We start from the raw sequence: 25,187 nt of genomic DNA, 5'->3' as shown, positions 1-25,187 counted from the left end.
AGCCCCACCATTTGTACAATTTTTAATCACCACCACCTAGGGATGCTTCCAGTCTAATATGGTTGATATCCACTTCTTAGTTCCAGAGAAGAAGTCGCTTAAAGCAGTATAGCCAAATACCCTTTTTGGCCCGGCCCCTCAGCCCCCTGGGGGTCAGCCACACCATTTGTACAATTTTAAATTCCTGCCTCCCAGGAATGCTTTTGATCAAATATGATTGTTATCCAGTGCACAGTTCTACAGAAGAAGTCGTTTGTAGCAATATAGCCAAATTGCCCCCTATTGGCCCCGCCTCTCAGCCCCCAAGGGAGTTAGCCCCACCATTTGTACAATTTTTAATCACCACCACCTAGGGATGCTTCCAGTCAAATATGGTTGATATCCACTTCTTAGTTCCAGAGACGATGGACGCCACGGTATGGCATAAGCTCACCTTCGGACCAGGTGAGCTAATAAATTATAGAATGATAAATCTTGGAATCCAGGATCCATTTTATGCCCTTTTAAGGACATGATCTTCGAGGCATCTCTGGTTAAGTATGGGAAGTCCTCATCCTCTGCTTACCTATGAAAACTATCCACCATTTTTAGTTGGCCACGTAAATCTTTCTTGGTGAGGTGGTCGAGCATGCGAGCGTCGACCAGACACTCCATGAAGTGGCTGCGGTATTGGGGTAATCCTAGACATGGCAGCCACTCGTTACCTATCCACTCATGGTTCATGTCGCCAAATGCTAAGGTCTGCAATAAAACAAGGCACACAGCACATGAGAAGTCATTCACGTCAGGATTTGGTACTCAATGAAATATAAGGTACAGATTAACAACTGATAATTTTATGATTTAAAACAAAATGGCTACAGAGAAAAATCAAGAATATGATCATATTTTTGCAACTTGTATGGAAAAAGGATCAAATGAAAAATACATACATTTTCAAAAATTATAAGTTAGCTTCAAAAGTGGATATCTGAAACATTCTCTTTAATCTAAATGCATTCCTTCTAAAGTGTTCAACACAGTTCTTGTTCTACTGGTGGTCAGTACTTACAGTTCGGGAAGTTTTAGGGGCTGATGGACTGGTCAAGCTGACCATCTCCTGTATGGCCAGCCTCAGCTTTAACCTATGCAGGGGATTGCTGATGCCAATCTCCCGTTGGATCTCTTGGTCCGATAATGCTGACATGATCGCTCCACTTTTGACGTTAGCTCGACAGGCTGCCACATACCATGCAGGCATCCCCACCCACAGCTACACAACAAACACATGTCATTACATCAACAAAACAACAAATTATTTATTGGAATATACAAAATTGTTCTTAAACTATTAATGTGTTTTGAGCTTTGTAAATCAGGGAATATAATTGAATTTCAACTCTTAGCAACTGTATATCAGTAAACTTTCGCCCAGTCAAATATTCACCCTTTTCTGATAAAATCCATGTTTGCCAATTGTTAATTTCGCCCTGTACATGTAATAACTATATATTGCATATTGTGTACTAAAATTCGCTGTCATAGGGGAGGGCAAAAAAGGCGAAAGTTATAATGCGTCAAAATTTCCCGGTATACAGCATGAAAATAAAATGCAAGTAAATGATGCTTATGTAACTTGCCTCTGGACTCCACATTATTCACCTTGAACCCTGATGACCTTTAATCTCTTTGTTCTTTTTAGATCTCTTACTCGCCTAAAACACCTTGATATCTTTACTTAGTTAAAGAGGAAATTTCTTGAAGAAAATGACCTAGGCAACATTCTCAAGTTGTGAAAACAGAATTAAGGTGTGAATGCTTGCATGAATATGGAGCAATGCATGATGAATGTACTTGCCTCTAGCCATGCTACGACTGTGGGGCCGTTCCATAGGGCAAATGGTGTACCTGCTTTCATGGCTTCCTCTAAAAGTTCATGCCTGGAGATAGAAGAAGAAAAAGGGTGAGAGGGGAGTGAGGTTGGCACACAGATTACATGCAGTATAGATGTATTGTATAGGGAAAGTAAAACCGGTTACCTGGTGGTTGGCACACAGGTTACATGCAGTGTAGATACATTGTATAGGGAAATTAAAACCAGTAACCTGGTGGTTGGCACACAGGTAACATGCAGTGTAGATATATTGTACAGGGAAATTAAACCAGTAACCTGATGGTTGGCACACAGGTTACATGCAGTGTAGATGTATTGTATAGGGAAAGTAAAACCAGTAACCTGGTGGTAAGCTAGAATGGTGTCAAAATGGGTACATTTACTCCTGAACCTCAACCAATAAGCAAGAAGACCTTACACCTGGACTGGATTGAGCCCAATCTATAATATCTGTTCAAATAGTGATGAGATGGGATGTGGGGGTGGGGGGTCTTATCATTTATCAATTAATCATTATTTTTTTTTCTACAAAAAGACAGTTCTCACTGGAGAATCAAGAAAGTTGTGGTAGTCTACGGGATGTGATACAACAGGGTCCTACCACACTGGAGTCATGATAGCCTAGCTATCAAGTATGATACAGCAAGATTCACTGGATAGAAACTGATAGTGTCACTTCCAACAGGCCATTCCATTTCAGGAAATTGAATAAATATAAGAGAATTCCAGTTTTCTCAGAGACATGCATTTGTATATATGGGTATTGTCCAGCTCCGGCAGAAGACATCATTATCAATGAACATAGCTTGGACGTTTTAAGACATTCACAGGATCAAACAGATTCTTCCACGTTGAGATTGTAAGATGCAGAATGCAGAGTGACACAAAGTGATGTCTGGAAAACTGAAAGGAACAAGCTATTTATACCTTTAGAACAACATAATGTTTTATTCATCAGGACCTTCGGACCTAAATCCTCTGGTGAATTGATCAGGACCTGCCACAGACTCTGGTCAGGTAGCAGAATACAGTAGAAATGGCCCGACTCTGATAAACAAGGCACATGTCGAGGAAATGTAAACACAGCGGTTTTACCCTACACAACACATGTATACATGTATATATATTTGTAAACTGCATTACATTTACAATACATATAAAGCACTGAGAAGTGTATAAACCTCTTTTTTCTATGTATGTCACTTGTGTGAAAACCATGGTTACCACATCAAAAATTACCAAAAAATGCCAAAAAATGCTATTTTTAACCCAAAATTTGACCCCCGCAAGTAGTAATTTTTTTCCTAAGCTCTGTCTGAAATTAAAGATTACCTACCTGGTTGCAGAATTATCTGGGTCGCAGTAAAATTGTAGAACTTGATTTTTTGCAATTTTGCGTCGTGTGCTGTTGTCAAAATTTTACCTCCTGTAAAGCTAGCTTTTCATGTGTACGCACCCTTTCGTATTATGGCCAAAATTTTATTCTCGAACCAAAGAAATCTTCTTTCTTTTTTACAAATGTGAAGCTCACATAGCCCACTTCATCATGCTTATACCAATTTTAGTACAGTTTTATTTTTATATTTTTTTTACATATCATTATACAGGGGTTAGCCATTTAACAAAAATATCACCCATGGCCACAACCCTCTACTGTACTCTGCTACCTTATACATCACTTTTTTTTCCCCAAAATTTAATCAAAACCTTTTAAATGTCTGGAAAATGCGACAATGAACACAATGATGTATCCGTTTCCTTTCTCACTTTAATAGTGACCGAGTAATATGAATTCTCCTGAAAAGTGTATTTACCAATTCTGCTCTCAAACTACCAACAAAGGGAGGTAATCTGAAAAATGAAAACTTGAATAGGTTTGTAGTTTTCATGAATAAAATTTCTTTTTGGGTGAAATATGATGCCTTGAGATCATGTGCATGTAGAAAACAAACAGTACAGTGATACTATGATGTTACTGTCTTGTTTGATGACGTCATAGTAACTGTGATGTCATCATAACTATGACGTCATCAATGGGCATCTATGACATCATCGAGGATCACTGATATCAAAATATTGAACACTAGGAAACCCATCTCAACAACAAACTAGCAACAGACACACTTCCCGTAACCGATGAACAGCACAGAAATGTAAGATATTCTGAGAAATCAGACAAGTGCCACCATAGCAACCGTTATTTACTTTCCTCGCCTAGAATTGACAGTGACCCTCAGAAATTGTTCATTTAACATATTTCGCTAGAAAAAAAAGATTTTCTTCAGCTGTAATTATGGAAATAAAATTTATTGACATTACTGACTTTGCTTATTTCATCTGTATGCTGAATCAAGTGGAAAAAAACATCTAAAATAGTGTAATTAAAATGAAAACAGATATTTTACCCATTTTTACCCATTTTCAATAAATACAACTTTATGTATTAGTAACCATGGCTACCGGGTGCTGAACTGAGTGAAACAGACTGAAATCTAGTATGAATGCATCAGGAGATAGCCTGTGAACTATTTGATGTTTGGTATCAACTTTACCAATAACATAATTGACACATATGTGATGAATTGCAGAATTTCACAAGTGCCTGTGAAAGCGCGAGTTACCTCTCTTTATACATCCACAGGTAACAGGCTAATGACCTATATATAGACCTATCTATGTAACGGGTTTTTTGGCGTTTTTGAGTAGTTTTAAGTATTAATGAATGAAAGTGAAGCTGAATCAAGCATAAAAAGGGATTTTTTCAGAAAAAATCAAGTTCTATGTGTATATGGTAGCAGAATACAGTAGAAATGGCCCGACTCTGATAAACAAGGCACATGTCGAGGAAATGTAAACACAGCGGTTTTACCCTACACAACACATGTATACATGTATATATATTTGTAAACTGCATTACATTTACAATACATATAAAGCACTGAGAAGTGTATAAACCTCTTTTTTCTATGTATGTCACTTGTGTGAAAACCATGGTTACCACATCAAAAATTACCAAAAAATGCCAAAAAATGCTATTTTTAACCCAAAATTTGACCCCCGCAAGTAGTAATTTTTTTCCTAAGCTCTGTCTGAAATTAAAGATTACCTACCTGGTTGCAGAATTATCTGGGTCGCAGTAAAATTGTAGAACTTGATTTTTTGCAATTTTGCGTCGTGTGCTGTTGTCAAAATTTTACCTCCTGTAAAGCTAGCTTTTCATGTGTACGCACCCTTTCGTATTATGGCCAAAATTTTATTCTCGAACCAAAGAAATCTTCTTTCTTTTTTACAAATGTGAAGCTCACATAGCCCACTTCATCATGCTTATACCAATTTTAGTACAGTTTTATTTTTATATTTTTTTTACATATCATTATACAGGGGTTAGCCATTTAACAAAAATATCACCCATGGCCACAACCCTCTACTGTACTCTGCTACCTCAATACTGCCTAGCACAGTCACAAAATACATCACTAATTTTATAACTTTCATACAAGAATCTTCAAATTCAATTCATTATAAACAGAAACGTAATGGAGATTTCCAAAAATATTAAAAAATGTTTTTAATATTTAGAACCATATAAAGTGAGATTTTACCAGAACTGACATCTCTTAAGTAAAAATACTTCAGTAATGACATTACAGAGTTATGCCCCTTGACATAGAATTGGCAATCTATATTTTGATGAGTTTCTAAACAGGAAGGCAAGCTGGCAGTCTTGTGTGTTAAATACTGAGCTGATGGTTCTACATTAATACTTACTTCTTCTTCTTCCTCCTGTCATACTCTGACTGTCCCAGACCCAGTGTCAAGGCATCCCCAGCACCACCATCTCCCATATCTGTAACAAAGGGCAGGTCATACATAACCATGGCAGCAATGTAAGTTACATATAACCACAACAGCTATGAAATTACACATGACCACAGCAGCAATGTAAGTTACACACCACCATCTGCCCAAGAAGGGGGTCCACACACCTAAGTTTATACAAAATGATTCTTTTGTCCCTAAGCATGCTTCGACTGCATTTGGTTTTAATCCCTTCACTTGTATAGTAGGAGAAATTTATTCCTCTATTTACCCTATTGGCCCCGCGCCTCTGCCCACAGAGGAGCCACATCCTCCATTTATACAAACATGAGGCTCCTTTGTCCAAAGATGCTCTAGAACAAATTTGGTCAAAATCCTTTTATTTGTTGCGAAGAAGATTTTTAAAGATTTCCTTATTTTCCCCCTATTTCGCCCCGCCCCTCTGCCCCCAGGGGGGCCATACCCTCTGTTTATGCAAAACTGAGAACCCTCTGGCCAATGATGCTCCAGACCAAATTTCCTGTAATGAGCCAGGGGCACCCATCTGCCCCAAAGAAGGCCCACACACCTCAGTTTATACAAAATTGATTCGTTTGTCTGTAAGCATGCTTCAGACTGCATCTGGTTTAAATCCCTTCATTTGTACAGTAAGATAGAACATTTCCTTTACTTCCCCTATTGGGCCCCGCCCCTCTGCCCCCATAGGAGACACACACTCCGTTTATACAAACTTGAGGCTCCTTTGTCCAAAGATGCTCTAGAACAAATTTGGTCAAAATCCTTTTATTTGTTGAGAAGAAGATTTTTTTTAAAGATTTACCTATTTTCCCCCTATTTGGCCCCGCCCCTCTGCAGCCAGGGGGACCATACCCTCCGTTTATAAAAAACTGAGAACCATTTGGCCAATGATGCTCCAGATAATTTGGTCAAAATCCTCTGAGCTGTTAAGGACAATGTATCATGACTCTAGTCCAAATGGTTCTTAGGATATTGTTGTTTGAAGTTTTTAACATATTTGATCCCTGTGACCTTGAAACTAGGTCAAATTCATTTTAATGAGGAAACTTTATAGCACTCCATCCCATGTACCTACTGGCCAAATATCATGACCTTGGGCCTTATGGAACTTGAGAAGAAGATTGTTCAAGCTTTTAATCCATGTTGACATTTGACCCCTGACCAGCACTTAAAGTTGACCTTTGACCTTATGACTGTAATATAAAGAAAAAAATTTGCACTGCTGGTCTACATAACATACCCAAGTATCATGACTCTAGTCCAAATGGTTCTCAGGATATTGTTGTTTGAAGTTTTTAACATATTTGAGCCCTGTGACCTTGAAAGTAGGTCAAGGTCATTTTAATGAGTAAACCTCATAGCACTCTATCCCAGGTACCTACTGGCCAAATATTATGACCCTGGGCCTTATGGAACTTGAGAAAAAGATTGTTGAAGCTTTTAACCCATGTTGACCTTTGACCCCCGACAAGCACTTAACATTGACCTTTGCCTTCATTACAGTAATTAAGAAAAAAAGTTGCCTGCTGGTCTACATAACATACCAATGTATCATGACTATAGTCCAAATGGTTCTTAGGATATTATTGTTTGAAGTTTTTTAACATATTTGACCCCTGTGACCTTGAAAGTAGGTCAAGGTCATTTTAATGAGGAAACTTTATAGCACTTTATCCCAGGCACCTACTGGCCAATATCATGACCCTAGGTCATATGTAACTTGAGGAGAAGATTGTTAAAGCTTTTAACCCATGTTGACATTTGAACCCCGACTAGCACTTAAAGTTGACCTTTGACCTTATTACTGACCACAACAACAATGTTAGTTACACACGACCACAACAGCAATGTAAGTTACACACCACCACAACAGCAATTTAAGTTACACATGACCACATCAGCAATGTAAGTTACACATGACCATGGCAACAATGTTTGATTGTAACAATGTTGCCACGGTAATGACAGCTTCCAACAAAGCTGCTTACAAAGAAAATTTAAACATTTTATACTCATAAGAAATTTAAGGTAGAAATACATTATATTTCTTCTAGCAGATTGGTCCCTGCCATAACAAAAACAACAAAGCTGTACAACGTTGATCATTAACAGGACGATTTTAGTAAGGAATGTGAGAAGAAAGATCTAACCTTGCACGATAAAGTGTACGAGAAGTTTGTTTTAGACATAGATTTATACACATACACATAAAAGCATTTGAAAGACAAATTGGACTTACATGTAAAAGCGTGTTAGAAGATTAATTTGGACGTACATGAAAAAGCAGTCAGAAGATTGATTCCGACGTACACACTAAAAGCGTGCGAGAAGATAGATTTTGACGTACATGTAAAAGCGTGTTGGATGATAGATTCAGACATACACACTAAAAGCGTGCGAGAAGATTGATTCAGACGTACACATGTAAAAGCATGTTAGAAGATTGATTTGGACGTACATGTACCTGCGGGAAGCAACTCCCTGGTTATACTGTCCTTGGCCTTGCCCTTCTCCTTCTTACTGAAAAAGCGACCGAGGGAGCTCTTGATGCCCTTCTTTTTGTTTTTGTGTAGGGAGTCCTGACTGCTGTTATTGCTACTGAAGGGACTAGCAGCTACCTGGGTCGTGTCTATCACTGGCCGACTACAACAACAAGGCAGATTTAATCGAAACATCTTATAATCTACTAACAAATCCTGGTTTAATAAGTGATTGGAAATTAATAAGAATTGATACCATTGCTTGTTGAATCCAAAAGAAATCTATTAAATTTCCAATGAGAAAAATTTGCAGGATTTAAATTCAGATGCAGTTGATATTTGTGTTTTCCAACGGAAATTTGAAGGAATTCAGTTGATTATGGCAATTCTCTCTACGACTTATGTTTTAGAGAAATTTTGATATGCATCATTATAGACACATCCATCCGTGCATGTACAGTAACACTTACAAAGCAACACAATTATAGTAAACTCTAGCTGACAACAATGTCAAATTTTGTCTCCTTTCAAGAATTTGGTTTATAAACATCAAACTTACAACAAATTATGTCTATTGTAAATTAATTCTTAGGTTATGTGTGGTTCGTGAAAAACATTTTTTTTTTTTACTCTGGTTAGCTATGATGCAAATGTAACCAAAATCTGAAGTTTTTCTTTTTTCTATTACATATATAATGAACTTGGTAACATTGGACACAAATAAAACTATCATTATACAAAGATATCTCCGGAATCACAAGCTGACTTTCAGATTTCATGCTGCTGTAAGGCAATGAAATGAATACCCTTTTTTTGTTATATACACACCTTGGTGTGTCCTCACTGCTCTGGGCAATGGCAGCCGCGACCCTCTCCAGGCGAAGAGATCGTGGGGTAGGGGGACTAGACTCACACTTTATCTGACGAGATTCCTCATCTATTGCTGTGTCATCGCGGCTGTACTGAGGCTAGAATATGGGAGTAGGCACATCCTTAGCAAGGCTACCATGGTAGAGAAATGTTACATAGCACTACAGGATACTAAAGTGCTAACACACATAACTTAGTTAAAATCAGAATAAAATAATTGCAATAGCTTACATCATACATGTATCAACAGGTTATCCTACTAAAGAGTCAGTGGTATCTATCAGCTCTAATTATTTATAATGATAATTCATTTGGCTGCCAATTTTGGTATTATATGACCAGGACTATCTGTAGATCACATGACTCACAACACTGCGCATCACATGATCAACAATATTTATTTACTGTCATGCTGCTCTTATTCCTTAGATTCTACACTGTTGACTACCACACTGGTACCACACTCCATACAGCGGTCAAACACCACCACCTTCAGGTATCTGTTTCCCCATCATAAGGACCGCCATCTTTTATAACTCAGTAATAACTGCAAACTCCATCAGCCTCTTGTTTTCATTAACACCTGGTCATCTTTTTGTAATTCCTTAATCAATAACTTTGAAACACTGCACAAACTTTCAAATTGATCAAAAGACTTCCTCATGTGATCGAAATGAAAAATTTGTGGAGAAAAATAACAAAATACAAATATTTGCAATGATCTGCAGTAGAGCTGGTTCCGTTCTAAAAAAAATGTTCTTATATGAGAATTCCATTTTCTGCCTAGAGAGCTGAAAGTCGTGGTGATATCCCGACCATAGTGGTGACTGTGAGGTCACACATCGTATGTGTAAACTCTGTGTGGGACTGCAGGCTACAACATTTAACATTCATGCTCGTCTGCATACTCAACCTTTATGTCCCGAGTTATAAGTATATAGTTTCTCCCGAGGAGTCCCTCCCATCACACAACAAACATTGTATTACCCACAACAGCTGTGACAGTAAATTGTTACCTAGTTGACAGTAAAGTACTAGTGAGACTTTTACCTTACTTTTGTACCATGGACTAGGGTAAGTAGTGTACCAGACTACCATTCAGAAGTAACCATACTTATGTTGACCTTGTCGCAGGTTGTTATTGATGTGCTGAGGAAAATGCCTGTTTGACCAGCCATTCAAGCTCGCTCGCAGTCTAGCATCTCATGTTAGGGAGTTAGAATTGTAAGCGCATGTAAAGTATAGCAGCAATAAAGTCAATTATTCCAGGTTCCCAAATCAGAGTTAGTCAAAAATGGAGAAATTAATGTGTGTACACTAGTAATGATTTACTCTTTACTTATTACTTGCAGAAACTGAAGTTTTTCCTTCTGAACCTTATCAAGGTGGGATATCGTAGCATTCACAGAATTTAAGTTGCGGCCTTTTTACAGTTTAAAGATGCCAGCATATTTTTGGGTTGAAATTATGAATTGATGATATTGACGGGATATACTGTATTTTTACGTATTTAATTGTAATTGTATGAAATACAGGCCAACATGTATTGAAAGCACAGCAGTTTATACTGGCAAGATGAGTAAGTACAGTTAACTCCGTTGATATACACCGTTATTTGTTTTTGGTCATCGATTCTTAAGGGTTCACTGTTAATTATGGTGTTTTAGTGCGAGTAACACCAATGAAATGATATTGATGAAACAGCACTCATGAAATTGTAGTAATCTGAACAATTTATTCAATATTATTGTGAATATTATTTGAAGTGTCAGGGACACTGAGATATATAAAATGTTGTACATGTACTTGTAGTAACAATACCTTGTGTTAAATGTGTTGTACTCATACTAACAATATTCTCATTTTGTACCTGAACATACGACACAATCGTGTATACCGGTATACATATGCAAGACCACACACTTGTGTTTTTCTAACGAATCAGAAGGCACAAGTTTATTGCACAGACGAATATATACGTCCGCACAATAAATGAGTGCTTTCTGATTCGGTAGAAAACACAAGTGTGTGGTCTTGCTTTTATCACATACCTTCCGTATTTGGTAGAGATCGATACAAAGATTTTATAAACTTTGATATTTCTTGCAAATACAGGGAACTTTTCAGTTCGCCATGACAAGGGGATTCCCATAAAATGTAGTTCCGGCTGGTAGATAAATACAACTTTCCGTATTGCACATGTGCAATACAGAACGTTGTATTTCATGGTCTGAAAATTGCTTTTATTACTATAACACGATTCATTATAAATTATATTACACACACAAATTATTGATTATATTACTGTAAATATTGAATATCATAACAAAGTTACTGTAATGTATACACTGTGTATTACCAATAAAGCTACTGACACAGTTATCATACACTGTAATACACATAACTTATACACATGTATCTTATAATTCCATATAGGGTGGATAGGTGAATACATGTCATCCCTGATGATTCATAATGAACTATTCCAACCCTTGAATTGGAAGAGTTCAAATGTGTCTTCAGGGGTGAATGGGTTAATTTCTATTTATAGATTCAAGAGACAATACAGAGGACCTATATATAGACCTATGTTATAGTATACACATAAAGTGGAATATATATGTGCAGAAACTATCTTTATAGTGTGATACTTACATAGTTAGAATGCAGACATAATATGACTATTCTGGAGTTAAACTTGGAACATTGGTTTGTTTTGGTTTTATTTCCTTTTATCAGCTATGGTCATTTAAGGACGTCCTAGGTTTTGGTGGCGAAGGAAAACCTGAATTCCCGGAGAAAATCACCGACCTGCGGCCAGTACCTGGCGACTGCCCCATGTAGGCCTCGAACCTGCGACCCAGTGATGTACGGCTAGTAGAAAACTTGGAACAACTTTGTGATAATTCTGATGTTGCACTCTTCTTTTAAAAAAATATTTGTTAGGAATTCTTGCTCTAGCAATACACTAATTACCCATATGGCCTGAGGCCGTGGTTACTGCCTCTATAAACTATGTCACTATCTGTGAGAAAGCATAGTATACTACATTCTTGTGTGTCACCAGAACTAGCTGATATTGTAAATAAGAGTATCTAGTTAAAGGGCACTGTAACACAGTATCATGTGCGAGGAAAGGCGGGCGTGTGTCTGTGTGTCACCAGAGTTAGCCATGTTGTAAAACGGAGTTTCTAGTTTAAGTATATTGTTATGAGGAACGAGTTACAAGGAAAGGCGGATGTGTGTCTGTGTCACCAGGGTTAGCCTATATCATTACGTGGTACGAGGTGGGAGGAAAGGCGGGCGTGTGTCACCAGAGTTAGCCGATACTATTACGAGTTACAAGGAAAGGCGGGCGTGTGTCACCAGAGTTAGCCGATATCATTACAAAGTACAAGGAAAGGCGGGCATGTTTCTGTGTGTCACCAGAGTTAGCTGATATTGTAAAACGGAGTTTCTAGTTTAAGTATATCGTTACGAGGTACAAGGTGCGAGGAAAGGCGGGCGTGTGTCTGTGTGTCACCAGTGTTTACCTGGTTAACAGCGCCGTCAGCAGCAGTAGTGGCAAGCTGGGGACTAGAGGAAGAGTAGGTATACAGGTGGGATGTGGACATTCCTGCCGGGGCCTGTCAGAGACAAATGCATACAATACACATCCTAGCCAGCAGATCACCCCTAAAGTCTAGCCATTTGCTAAGATCACCTTATATCATCCATTAAAAAATATTTGTACGTATTTGATCAGCTACATAGCCAGTGAAGCCAACTGGTTTGTTCTTTATTACAATAACCATTCTACACTCTATCCCATTCCTATCTTTTACCTTTTTATAATTTTGTCAAGCAATCTTTTTCGATCCCCCCACCCCCCATATATATTAAGCAGTTTTCACTTAACATATGAAACCTTAAAAAACAACTTTGCTAGTTGTGTAGGTCCTGATCTGATCTCTACTGGTACAATCAATGACTTTTTCTTTAATATCAAGTAGCTCAGGAGTTTCTTTTATATCCATTATTTAAAAATGTGGGGGCCAAGGCAAAATGTTTACACATTATAACCTCAACAAAAACACTATGGACCACAAGCTATCAATTTTAATAAACAATTATTCAACATGAAAGCTATAATCATGTGTAGCAATCTTAGTCAAATTTGGCCAGTTTAAGAAATTGAGAATTTTGAAAAATTTAATGTAGTTTTGCTCAAACAGATTGGAATGAAATAGAGTGTATTATGACACTTTAAGAGTTTTAATTCTATTCAATTATTAGAACTTAAGTTACTTAATATCTTCTTTCTTAAAGATTTTCACATACTGACTTATTCATTTATCCATAAAACTTGAAATATTTTATATACATTGACATTTCTTTCAAAGCTTATAAAATGAAAATAATAATAATAATTTATGGTAAATTATTCATTAAGTGTCATAAAATAAATATAATAATTATAATTTATGGTAAATTATTCTCTAATTGTCATAGGATTTACCTTACAATAAAATTTCTCATATTCAATAATCAAAGAAATCAAAAAGAACTTATTAAAGCATTACAAAAACTTTGAAGAAAATTTTGGAGAATCAAGGATGCAAAATTAAAAAAAACAACAATGCTTAGTGTATTTTTCACTGCCACAACAATTCTACCACTACACTCAGATGTATGGGAAGAACACTCACAAAGTAATGCAGATATATACGTCATTTACAAAACTAACAACTTCAGGCAAAAATTTATCATCCACTATTTCATGTTACATAAGAGTATTAATTTTATTTTACAAAATCTCTGGAAATGTTTCTTTCTCTTGATATTCTAACATCATGAAACCACTTCATAATTTAAGTTTTATTTGTTTCTATTATTATGAACACAATGCACTCATATTAGTTTTGGACTGTACTGCCCAGTCACTGTCTTAATTGCCTTTTTCTAACATTATAAGGTGCAGAGGTCTATCACAACTGATATGCAGTATTATCAAAATTGACTTGCTATATATCACAGATAATGTAGGGTAGGATTCACTGTGTCTAATCATCGAATGTGTTATTTTATTATTAACTGTCATTATCTTTCTTATCATACAAGATAATGTGTACATATTAATTATTACCGGTGATGATGCTACAATTGAACCCCATTATACTTGGTCATTACCATTTAGAAGTAGAAGTACTTGTTCAGGGTATTCTGGGTAAGAGATACAGAACTTTATTTTCTAAATTATTTTTTACTTTTTCTTAACCATTCTATGTTTGTTTTAGCACATTTCAAAAAGTTCAAAGAAATCAACTATTGAAGTTTTTTTAACAACTTCTATACTTGAAATTTGTAGTTAGTTCTAGCAGGTTAGATACTAAAACAATTACTTTTTTATAATTTAGATGATTAGTGTTATATGTCTGCTCCTTTATTACCAATCATTACTCTACACACAGCTAGCATTAACTAGTGCTAGATAAGCCACAACATTAACTAGTATCTCTACAACAGCACCACTTGTTCAAAGCCAGATTAATTCAACAGTCATCTGATTTTTTCCATTGCAGACATTTTTGCAAATCGCTTAAATGATCCCTTAGGATAGCAACACAACTGAAGATTTCTTCCCGGCAATCAAACTTTGAACACTTGGCCCTTGTAAATCATAAACATGCATTCGTGATCTGAAACGAAGTTTATGCAAGGGAGCTTTAAACCATAGGGAGCTCCAACATGAGACTTGGAAATCAGTTCAAGATGACAATACCAAAACAGTACGACATCGATCATGCTGTGTGACAGTTGTCATGGTAACCTTGCTCTGTCTTTTAACCATTACTTATGTTGGAATACGAAAATTATGCTAAACTTACTATAGCAAACAGTAAGTTTTTCGAAGAAGCAAGCTCATGGCATACCATTCCAAAATCCTTTGAGATTTGTCAGGATTTGTTTGGCTAATTCATGAATGACTTTTGAAAGAAGTTCAGCTTGTTTTGCCAAGTAAATTATAGTCTGGATAAAAATGGGCGTAATCGTTCCATTTTACTTGGTTTATTGACCCGTGTGAAACAACTGTCTTCAAAAATCCCTGGACTTGATCACTTGGAAGGCTTCAATGGCTATAAACAAATTCTAACTAATAAATATTTGAAACACAATGAGCAAAAAACTTAAATATATTGAGGTGATCAAATAGACAGAAGGAAAAAAGATGGCAGTGAAAAAACAATGAAATAAAATAAAAACGTGACTTAGTAGTGCAGAAAACAGAAAGGGAAACGGATGAGGGAAAAAACAAACAGGGATGATTATACTGTCTGTAAAAGTGATAGATGTTTAATATATTTGATTATCACTGGATTATCTACAATACAAACGGATAGTACCTCATTACAAATCGATCTCATTAAGCTTGTCAAAATACATCATGTCTGTGTTCTGACAAATTTTATTTAGATTTGATGCTGAAGTTGTATAAAAATGTACTTCAAATGATAAGTTTTTCCTATATATAGTGTAAACAGATCTTCATTAGTTCTAATTGTTAACCAAATCCTGAGGGAGAGTCATTTTAATTATTGTCAGTCCCAAACATTTTGCAATAATATGTTTGGTGATTAATACATTATATTCACACTACTCTCGTAGAAGAATACAAGTCTTGCCAATAAACTTGTCGGAGACAAACAACGTTAAGATAGCTACCAGAAATATTAATAAAAAAATATGAAACAACCACATCCACATGGATAGGATTTATTTTCCATTCAAAATGAGTAAGTTTGTTCGATTTTATGAATTTTTGTCTTTAATCATCTGCTGCACCCAGTATGCTAATGTGATTCTGACTTTTTCAAAGGGTTGCTCAAACCTAGATACTTTTAAGAAGTTCTGTAAGTTGTTGTATAACTAACACACAAAGGATGTAAACCATGAAATAGCTAGATTATGGCCGAATGAGAGCTTCTCATCAATTTGATCCAAACTATTGGATGTATATACTTTAAACAATGTTCAAATCAATGTTTGGTAGTAAAATGTTTTGATGTACAATCAAATTCTCTACTGCAGATTTAGATGCCTCCTATATTTATATATATGCTTGTGTAACTTTAGAATGCTCATTATACATTTACTGCAGAGCACCATAAGAGTAATTTTATAGATCATATGGGTTACTGTATAGATGTTGTATGCTATTTTGTTGCTGATAGGAAAATTATTTTTGATATTAATGGCGACTGTTCTAGATTCTGTATCAACTTGTCAAGGCGAGTATATGACCTGATTTTTTAAAACTTAGCTTTTGCAAAATCAACCATTCCATGACATAAGTCAGCAGCTTCTTAGATAGTGAATTTAGCTAAAACGAATCTAATTTTCTGCCCAGTTTTCTACAGCATTAAACTCCAGCTAAGTCATCAGCTTTATGTACTGGTCAAGTTAAAATCTGAACCCTGCAACACTGGACAGGGATGATAGTCGTGATGAAAACAGGCTAAGAGCAAGCGAAGGCGAGGTCTCTGGGGTAGGACAGACGCTAGATGGGCAGGCGTTGAAATGAGTGCCATGATCCAAGAGGAGGGAAAAGTGTCCCTGTGTCAGAAAGATACCATAAAAGATTCAGAGTGCTCATTGAGTCAATGAAAAATGTAAACATACAACATTTTGCACTGTGTTCTTGCAAACCACAGCTTAAATGTCAGCCGTCAGTAGAGAGCATAGCAACTATCCAGAAACAAACTTGCACCCTAAAACTGCTGCCGGTCAAAACTGTAAATAGGAAACTCACATCTAAGACAAAACTTTTGCGAAGTTTGATAATCATAAAAAAAGTACAGAAGAGAGAATTCTAAAGCCATAGCAAAGCTTTTGATTGGTTGGTCAAAGGCAGAGCATGCTTACCAATAACAACGGTAGTGGGAGTCAGCAAAGGGAAGGGCAATTTTAAATGTACACCAATAAAAACACGACAAATATATTGAGCAGTGCGTGTACGGAGGCGATAAAATAAGGGACCGCAGGTCGTGTCACTCATTGAGCGAGTGCTGCCATGATGACTTTGCCCGACTCCCGCACTTACAGTATGGTACTTTTGAAGGTAGTCTCTTGATTGATAAGTATGCGGGGTTGGAGTTGAACTCCCGCTAAGCGGAGGAGAGGTTCGCCACCTGTTGGTGATCGTATCTAGACTTCCGCTGCCTACCCTGCTCTCTAGTTCCTCTGCCCTCTGCTCCGTGCTGTCTTTCTCTTCCTGGATCAGCCTACAAATAACATCAGTACTTACTTAATTGCGGGATGTACACACAACAAAAGCACATTACTGTAGTACACACGACATCAGCAAAACACATCAGTGTGATAAACTGAAATACTGGTAAATCCAAATTCAAGCTTCACCAAACCTGTGACCGTTTTTCAACCAGTGTGTTCTGATTTATGAAAGTCATATCTCCTGGGGTAAACTGCTTGATAATTGTGTGAATGACTTTGTCTCAGCTATACCTGACTTAACATCTGTCTTTAGCAGACCTGGAAAACAGACTGTTATGGGAACCCAGCAAGGTACAGGCTAACAAATTGATACACTAAGTATAAACATTAATGAAAACAACCTCAGGGGAACTTTACTTGAATGTTTTTTGCAGTTGTACTTACCTGATTTCATTATTGATGGCATCCAGCTGTTCCTGCAGCATGTAGGCTAGCGTCTGTGCATCTGTGTGTCCACTTGGCGACAGCATGTCAAACGCACCAAGCACCGACTCGTTATCATCTGTTCCCTCGTTGTCGCTCGACTCGAATGCATGCTGCACATTGGCTAACACATGTGCCTGCTGCAACTTCTCCCATTCTTGTTCATTCAGTGTGTTTACCTGGCCATAAATAATGCAATACAGTTATAGACACTGTTCACAAACAGGAAATGTCAATCAACCGGATTATCAACCTACTGTGGATTACTTAAGTATCTCAGATCAATGAATCTGGCAAAGTACTGCAGCAGGTTATATGTTATAGAGAATGCAAGGTTATTTACACATGTGCTTAGTTCTAATTATTGGCAATTATTCAATATTGTGAAGGATATATTTTTATTACCTTCAAACTTTGCCAAGTTAAAATTTTAGTGAAATGTTTAGGTTTATTGCAAAAAATTGTCAAAAATTAAAAGATTGATACATAAACATTATAATTATAGTCTTCAAATGTCCATATAAAAGAAAATAGACTCCACTGTATACCAAAGACACCAAACAGGACAAAAACTTAAAAACATTTAAAACAAGAATTTCATGGAAGTTGATGTGTAACTTTCACCAGCTTGGTGATGAAGAAATAACATGCAATATTTTCTGCTATTGGTGATGAGATTTCAGCAGCATCCATATTGGCATTAAGCTTGAGTAATTAACTTCAGTAGTAAGAATGTTTCATGGAAATTCCATAATTCTTTTGTAAGATATCATGTTAGGTGGAATCATCTGCCTTTAGGTCACAGCAGCCTCAATAAACATGCGGGAGAATTTCCTGAGGATCATATTTGAGAAGGGGACATATATTAGAATATAAACATGGCAAATTTCATTGAAATCTAATTATTCTTTAAAAATATCATCCAGAAACCATAAGCCAATCAAATTGCAGCAGCCTTATTATAAAAAATAGTTACAAATTTGGTCCAGCATCAAACTTGAGTGAGGGAATTGGGTTATAAGTATACCAGGAAATTTCATTAAAATCCGATAATTTCTTCAGAAGTTTCATGAATATCAAATTTCTTCCAGAATTATCACGTGGAAACTTTATCTAAGATGTCAAAATCCAACAAGGCAACTGGTGGCCATACTAAATTTCAGATCTGGGTCAAAATCAAACTTCATTGATTATTTGATTATACAAATGTACGAGTATTTATCAAAAGTTTCTCATATATACTTGAGTCGAAGAAATCCAAGAGTCAGTGACAGCCATATTAAATCTCAGTTCTGGCTCAAAATCTATTTTCAGTAGGTAATCAAAACTACGATTTTGTAGGAAATTTCATGCAAATTTGGTGCCAAAATCTGAATTGGGCACAGATGCCATATGAATTTCCTATCCCGGTGAGAATTGATCTTGAGGGGATATTACAAATTATACTGTATTTGTCCAAAGTTTCATGAAAATAAAAGTATTCCTACAAGAGTGATTGTTCCAACACGTTTATACAGGAATGTTTACAGAGTGACCCGCATGTTTCCTTCTCTTCATAGGTGACACACAAAATTAACAAACATGCAAAACCATCCCATTTAAACACTACTGAATTATGGGTGTATGACACTTGTAGAACTAGCACTACTACAGAACAAGACCACATCTAGATTTAGAGTATGGGACACCTGTAGACTGACTTTGCCTGGGTCCTCCATCATGGTCTGTTCCCGGCCTCTGTTCATACGTCTCGACACTTCCATGTTGCTCTCCATGGGACCAACGCTAGATGTCATGCTGTATCCAGTCCTGTAGTCAACACTGTAACGAACAAGTCAGTGTTAGAAACTGGAAACTAGTTTTCCTGTCTGTTCATTTTGTATACATGTATTTCTAACTAAAGAATTTTAAATGTCTATCTTTATACCCTAGTCAACATCATAGTGATCAGAGCCTAAGGCTGCTGTTGATTTAGCACAAAATATCAAGGACAAAGACATGAATGCATACTTGAATCTCAAATCGAGAAAACATTTTCCTCTAGTTCGTTTTCTAAAGCAAGCGCATAAAACAAACTTCACTTATATACTATACAAATATTCTTCCTTTTGTGTCTTCCTAGTTATGTTGTAATACAGTTTATTTGGATATTGAACTTATTTCTTTGCTGTTGATGCCTATTGATGAGTTAGATATATACCCGGCCAAATGCTCTATCTGTTGGCGAAGTGTGTCCACTTCTCTCTTAGCCACAACCAGGTCATCATTTGTCCTCTCCTGAAAGTTAACAAATGCAGATAAAAAAATAGCTTTAAAGTATCTATCTTGTCAGTGACATCATATTTCAATGGTCCAACACTTTTAGATATTACTTCAAAATGCTTTCTTTAATCGGAAAGAAACACATACAATTTTAGAAACTAGTTTTATTATTATTTTAATTTCAAAATTAATGCCTTTTCTAAAAATAAAAATCCAATCGCATAAAAATAAAGCTTATTTTGTCTATTAGTATGATATCATTAATAAAGCATGAAACATCATGGGTTTATTCCATTTCAAGTGTTTCCCTGAAACCAAATTTAGTTTTATTTTTTTTACAAAAACAAGATATAATGAGATCATGGCCAGATTGTTCATGAAGCGGTAAAGTTACCTTTTCGTTCTGTGTCTCCTCCAGGGCCTTACAAATACGCTCTAGCTCCTGGGTCAACTGATTCTTGTCCTCCAAAGCTTGCATTCTCTCCTTCAAGTGCAGCTGCAGTCGCTCGTTTGATTCACTCAGCAGTTTGTCCACCGTGGCTGATAATCGACTGTTGTGTTCTTCATTTAACTTTTCTCTCTGTCTACCCTGTTAGCGGCATAATTCGCAATTAATGAAACTTAACAATTTTTTTGTCTATATGCTTTTGTAAATGCTCGATATCTTCTTGAACAATTAATACTGTTGTAAGTCATTTTGAAAACTTTTATCATAAATACACAAATATACATAAATTTTGTACAAAGGATTTTCAAAAATTTAGCAAATCATTTCCTTATTTCAGCATCATTCCAAAATCCTAATCTCCATCGCCTTTTCATTTAGTTACAGTTACGTACCTACAACACATACATCTAAATGGATCTAGGAAAACAAAAACAAAAGTCAGTATCTCTCCAAAAGAACGGTCAGGTTCAACCATATTTCTTTTGAGAAAGATAAACCTCTGAGACCAACCCTTTGTAGCTCTGTTTCCTTCTCTGATATGATGGATCTCATTTGTTGCAGCATCTCCTCAGCGGATCCGTGCCGCTCCTCGGCTTGAGACAGTGCCTCGAGACGTTGTTGTAGCTCCGCCTCCACAGTAGGGAGAGCTTCCACCTTTTTCATTGACTGCTGCAGCCGCTGTTCTGCCAACTCAAACTTCTCCTGCGCAGTTCGCATCTTCTCCTCACTCTGAAAACACATAGCGAGGACTTTTCGTTTTAACACACTTATTCTTAAGTCAATTTGGAGTAAATCTTTCCCCTCTGATTTCTAAAAAAATATATTAATCTTGTGAATTAAGAACTACTTAAGGAGATTGTTTGGTCACAAGTACAGCTGTTGATACAGTTACCAATTAAATATATCTCTACCAATTTCATCCGAGATTTAAATGTTATCACCTCAGTTACGATTGAAACGTACCGACTTCAGCTGTGATTCCTTATTGGCAAGTTCCGACTCTAATTTGTCGTTGAGATCATGTAATGATGTGGACTCTCGCTGAGCATTGAGGTAGCGCTTCTCCAATGTAGCTATTCTCTCCTCCTGATCTTCTCTCTGAGCCAAAGACTGTGAACAAACACAACAACAGCATGGAAGCACAGCCATCATATTCAGTAAACATTAATTATATAATATTACACAACAATTTATGACATCACATTGTGCAAGGTTCAAAGGGAAATAAATCACCCTTACATGAAACAGAATATATAGTTTTCAAAGTGTGACTGGATGAGAAACACACTGTCAGTTATTAAAGAAAATTACAAAATTATTATGTTTAATTTAGCAAACATATGCCTTATTCAAAAATTTGTTTTATTTCATGCCGTATTCTAAAATTATCTATGTTCCCCTGAATTAATTTCATTTTCTGTACTTCCGTTATAAAGATATTTCCATCACAAACAGTAATCATGAGACTGTGCTAACCTCTCTCAGATCTCGCTGGAGCTTCACCACCTGCTCCTGGCATTTGATCAGATCTTTTTGGTTACATGTGTAGTTCTCCTCCAGCTCTGTCATCTTATTGTTCATTTCTAACATTTTGGTTCTAGCCGACGTCAGCTCGGAATTCTGTTTCTCCACAGTATCCTGCAACTCTATCACTCGATTGACGTCTGAATCAGGATCAATGGACCCATTGGATAATCGCTGCAAATACAAAGGAAAAAACTATTATCAAACCTTTTATTGTTTATAGTAGAATATACTCACACCTTTACATTTTGCTTTTTCACAATGGGGCAAATTTAAAATGAAGTAGAATTATTTTTTGAAGATTTCAATTTGAAGAAAGTTTGCAACAGGAGGGTGATATCAGGATCAGCACTTGCCCAATTTCATTGGAAAAACCCAATGGCAAAAATTTAGCTTTGTGCAATTGTAAAGTGTATCTTAGAACAAGTTTATTATGACAACTATAATATGAAGGCTTTTTAATGATACAGTACAGTCTCGTTAACCCAGACATCTGGCTAACCTATAATCCAGACAGAGTTTTGAGGATTACGTTTCTTTCTTTTTTTTTAACTTTTCCCCATTGTTTGCATTATAGGGCTTTAGAGTGTCTTTTTTACCTTGGGCTGATAAAGTGTTAAGAGCTTGTTATATACCTTGGAGTGGGTAAGCAGTTTGGCTTGTTAGACTTGGACTCTTTTCAGTTGTATAATAAGGGTGTGGGGTCATGGTGGTAGTTGGGTTATTTACCCGGGGTAGCAAAGTGGTTCAGCGGTACAACCCATCTGATTGTATAACTGGGATAGAGGGAAGTGACCTTGGGTGGGGGGAGGGCTACTTACCTTAGGATAGTGCAAGTGGTCCAGTTTATTCTCAGATACTGTTTGTATTAACATAGCAGTGGGTTGGGTAGATGGTTTCTTATCTTGGGGTGGTGTCCTTGGTGCTAATGATCAAAGTTGGGTCTCTCCAGTTATATCACGGAGGTGGATGGGAGAGAAGCTCCTATTTGGGATTGTGTATGTGGTCTAGTTTATTAGAATGGGATCCCTCCTGTTATATCATGATGGCAATTGGGGAGCAGGTTTTCTACCTTGGGGTGATGAAAGTGTTTTACTTATTAGACTCAAATCTCCTGTTATATCATGATGGCAGGTTGGGGAGAAGGTTACTTCACTTGGTGTGGTATTAGTGTTCCAGTTATTAAACTCCAATACCTCCAGTTATATATTGGCAAGGGGTTTTGGAAAAAGATACTTTATATCCTTGGGTGGTGCAAGTGTCCCAGTTATTGGACTCCAATCCCTCGGGTTATATATTGTCAAGGGGTTTGGGAGGGGATTACTTACCTTAGGGTGGTGCAAGTGTCCCGGTTATTACACTCCAATCCCTCGGGTTATATATCGGCAAGGGGTTTGGGAGGGGATTACTTACCTTAGGGGGGTGCAAGTGTCCCAGTTATTACACTCCAATCCCTCGGGTTATATATCGTCAAGGGGTTTGGGAGGGGATTACTTACCTTAGGGTGGTGCAAGTGTCCCAGTTATTACACTCCAATCCCTCGGGTTATATATTGTCAAGGGTTTTGGGAGGGGGTTAGTTATCTTAGGGTGGTGTTATATAGGTGTTTCAGTTATTCGACTGAAATCTCCATTAATATCATGGTGTTGAGTTGGCAGAGGGCTACTTACCTTAGGGTGGTGTAAGTGATCTGGCTTGTTAGACTCCGACCCCTCTTGCTGTATGGCCTCCAACTTGGCTGGTTTGCCATCCTCTGTACTACCACTGGAATGACGGGACTTGCTCTGCTGCTCTCGTAACGTAAACAACTACAAAGGAAGGATCATGTCAAGTCAAAATATTGGACACACTTTTTTTCCATAACTTCATTAACATTTGTTTTGAGGAAATTAATTAATAACTATTTGGGGCGATATTAAATGCAATTACTGTCTTTCATGTTATTGTCAATATTTGAGAGAAAAAAATTAACACAAAAGGTCATTTAAAAAATCCCGCCAGGAATTGATCTATCATTTCTTGCAAATTACTCAGGTAAATCTCCAGAGGATTAATTAATTAAATATGCCTGCCCTTTCTTACCTCTTGATTAGCAGAGGCCAAATCCTCTTCTAATGTTGCTACCCTCTCAAGGGCTACTCTTAACCTTTCACGAACCTAAAATAAGAAAATAACACTCACAACAATGTTAAAGGCTAAAAAGTGTATTTCAAACACTAAACAATTCAACACCTCAGGACATACAAGAAACAATTAAATATATTCATGATTTGTTAACCCAAAAATGACAAGATAAGTGGAACAAAATCTGATAAAAGATAATTAACACTTAATGTGACAAACCTTAATTTGAAGAGATTTTCGACCAAGCACAATACAGTTTTTGGTTGGCAGCATTTTCATACTTCCTGTTCTAGCAAGGATATTTTACATCCCACCTGCAGCTCCGTACTTCTAAGTTTGATTGCGGGGTTGAAAGTGAAAGTTCTGCATATAGCCATAAATCAGAGCATAAAAGACTGATAAGATAAAAACGTTGATTTTTTTTTACTGCAAGATTAATCTAGGAATTCTGATTTCATTTTCATGAAAAAGGATTCCTGCTTATCATATATGAAACCCACTGTACACTAGCTATCTCAGCTGATCGCCATTTCTTAGGTGTTAGATAGCACACAAGCAGTGTAAACACCTTTAAATCTTGGGAGAATCGTGCCAAATTTTCTTTACAATACAAAATGCAAGTGCATAGCTTTCCAAGCAGCACTTATCAGTTGTAAGGTATACCGACAACAACAGCCCCAAACCCAAACCAATGTTGTTGTGGAGATCAGCTACGAGCAATGATGTATAAACACTCCAACAACAGTTACAGCATATTTATTGGCATCATTCACAGAAAGACTTCAAAGTCATGGAGGAAAAACAGGAGATTTAAGTTCACATGTAACGATAATATGTTCAGTGGAATTGTATATAAAGAAAGTCTTGGTAAAAATTCAAATAATAATGTTGATAAAAAATTCAATACAGAATTTCCACGCACCTTTGATGAGATAAAGTTTAAAATTATTGCACAGTACATAGAATTTCTTATATTCTTAAAAAAACACCAGCTGTATAATCATTACATTACCACCAATAATGATTTAACTTTATTTCATAGTAAAACAACAGGCACAGAGGGCCTGTATCGCTC

General features: G+C 36.7%; 1 protein-coding gene across 7 annotated transcripts in view; it reads right to left on the bottom strand.

Annotated features, from left to right (window-relative positions):
* The window catches only part of LOC110453707 (liprin-alpha-1-like), a 56,123-nt gene that overhangs the window by 13,659 nt on the left and 17,277 nt on the right, over positions 1-25,187 (bottom strand). For 3 of the 7 annotated variants that reach the window (XM_021502784.1, XM_021502788.1, XM_021502790.1), the window contains exons 4-20: positions 24,071-24,145; positions 23,659-23,796; positions 21,941-22,162; positions 21,428-21,574; positions 20,975-21,193; positions 20,411-20,605; positions 19,955-20,031; positions 19,455-19,575; positions 17,716-17,933; positions 17,141-17,321; positions 12,594-12,686; positions 9,019-9,158; positions 8,169-8,353; positions 5,642-5,720; positions 1,838-1,919; positions 1,052-1,252; positions 566-741 (exon numbers count right to left, since the gene is read on the bottom strand). In XM_021502784.1, the coding sequence (XP_021358459.1) occupies positions 566-741; positions 1,052-1,252; positions 1,838-1,919; positions 5,642-5,720; positions 8,169-8,353; positions 9,019-9,158; positions 12,594-12,686; positions 17,141-17,321; positions 17,716-17,933; positions 19,455-19,575; positions 19,955-20,031; positions 20,411-20,605; positions 20,975-21,193; positions 21,428-21,574; positions 21,941-22,162; positions 23,659-23,796; positions 24,071-24,145 (2,549 nt within the window). Of the gene's footprint in view, positions 1-565; positions 742-1,051; positions 1,253-1,837; positions 1,920-5,641; positions 5,721-8,168; positions 8,354-9,018; positions 9,159-12,593; positions 12,687-17,140; positions 17,322-17,715; positions 17,934-19,442; positions 19,576-19,954; positions 20,032-20,410; positions 20,606-20,974; positions 21,194-21,427; positions 21,575-21,940; positions 22,163-23,658; positions 23,797-24,070; positions 24,146-25,187 lie in introns of all 7 variants that reach the window. The other 4 variants (XM_021502786.1, XM_021502785.1, XM_021502787.1 and 1 more) reach the window with 4 other exon arrangements.

The sequence above is a fragment of the Mizuhopecten yessoensis genome, unplaced genomic scaffold (assembly GCF_002113885.1).
Source record: "Mizuhopecten yessoensis strain PY_sf001 unplaced genomic scaffold, ASM211388v2 scaffold7491, whole genome shotgun sequence".
Taxonomy (NCBI): domain Eukaryota; kingdom Metazoa; phylum Mollusca; class Bivalvia; order Pectinida; family Pectinidae; genus Mizuhopecten; species Mizuhopecten yessoensis.
Note: the sequence above shows the minus strand (reverse complement) of the source record. Positions and strands in the feature narration are given on the sequence as shown.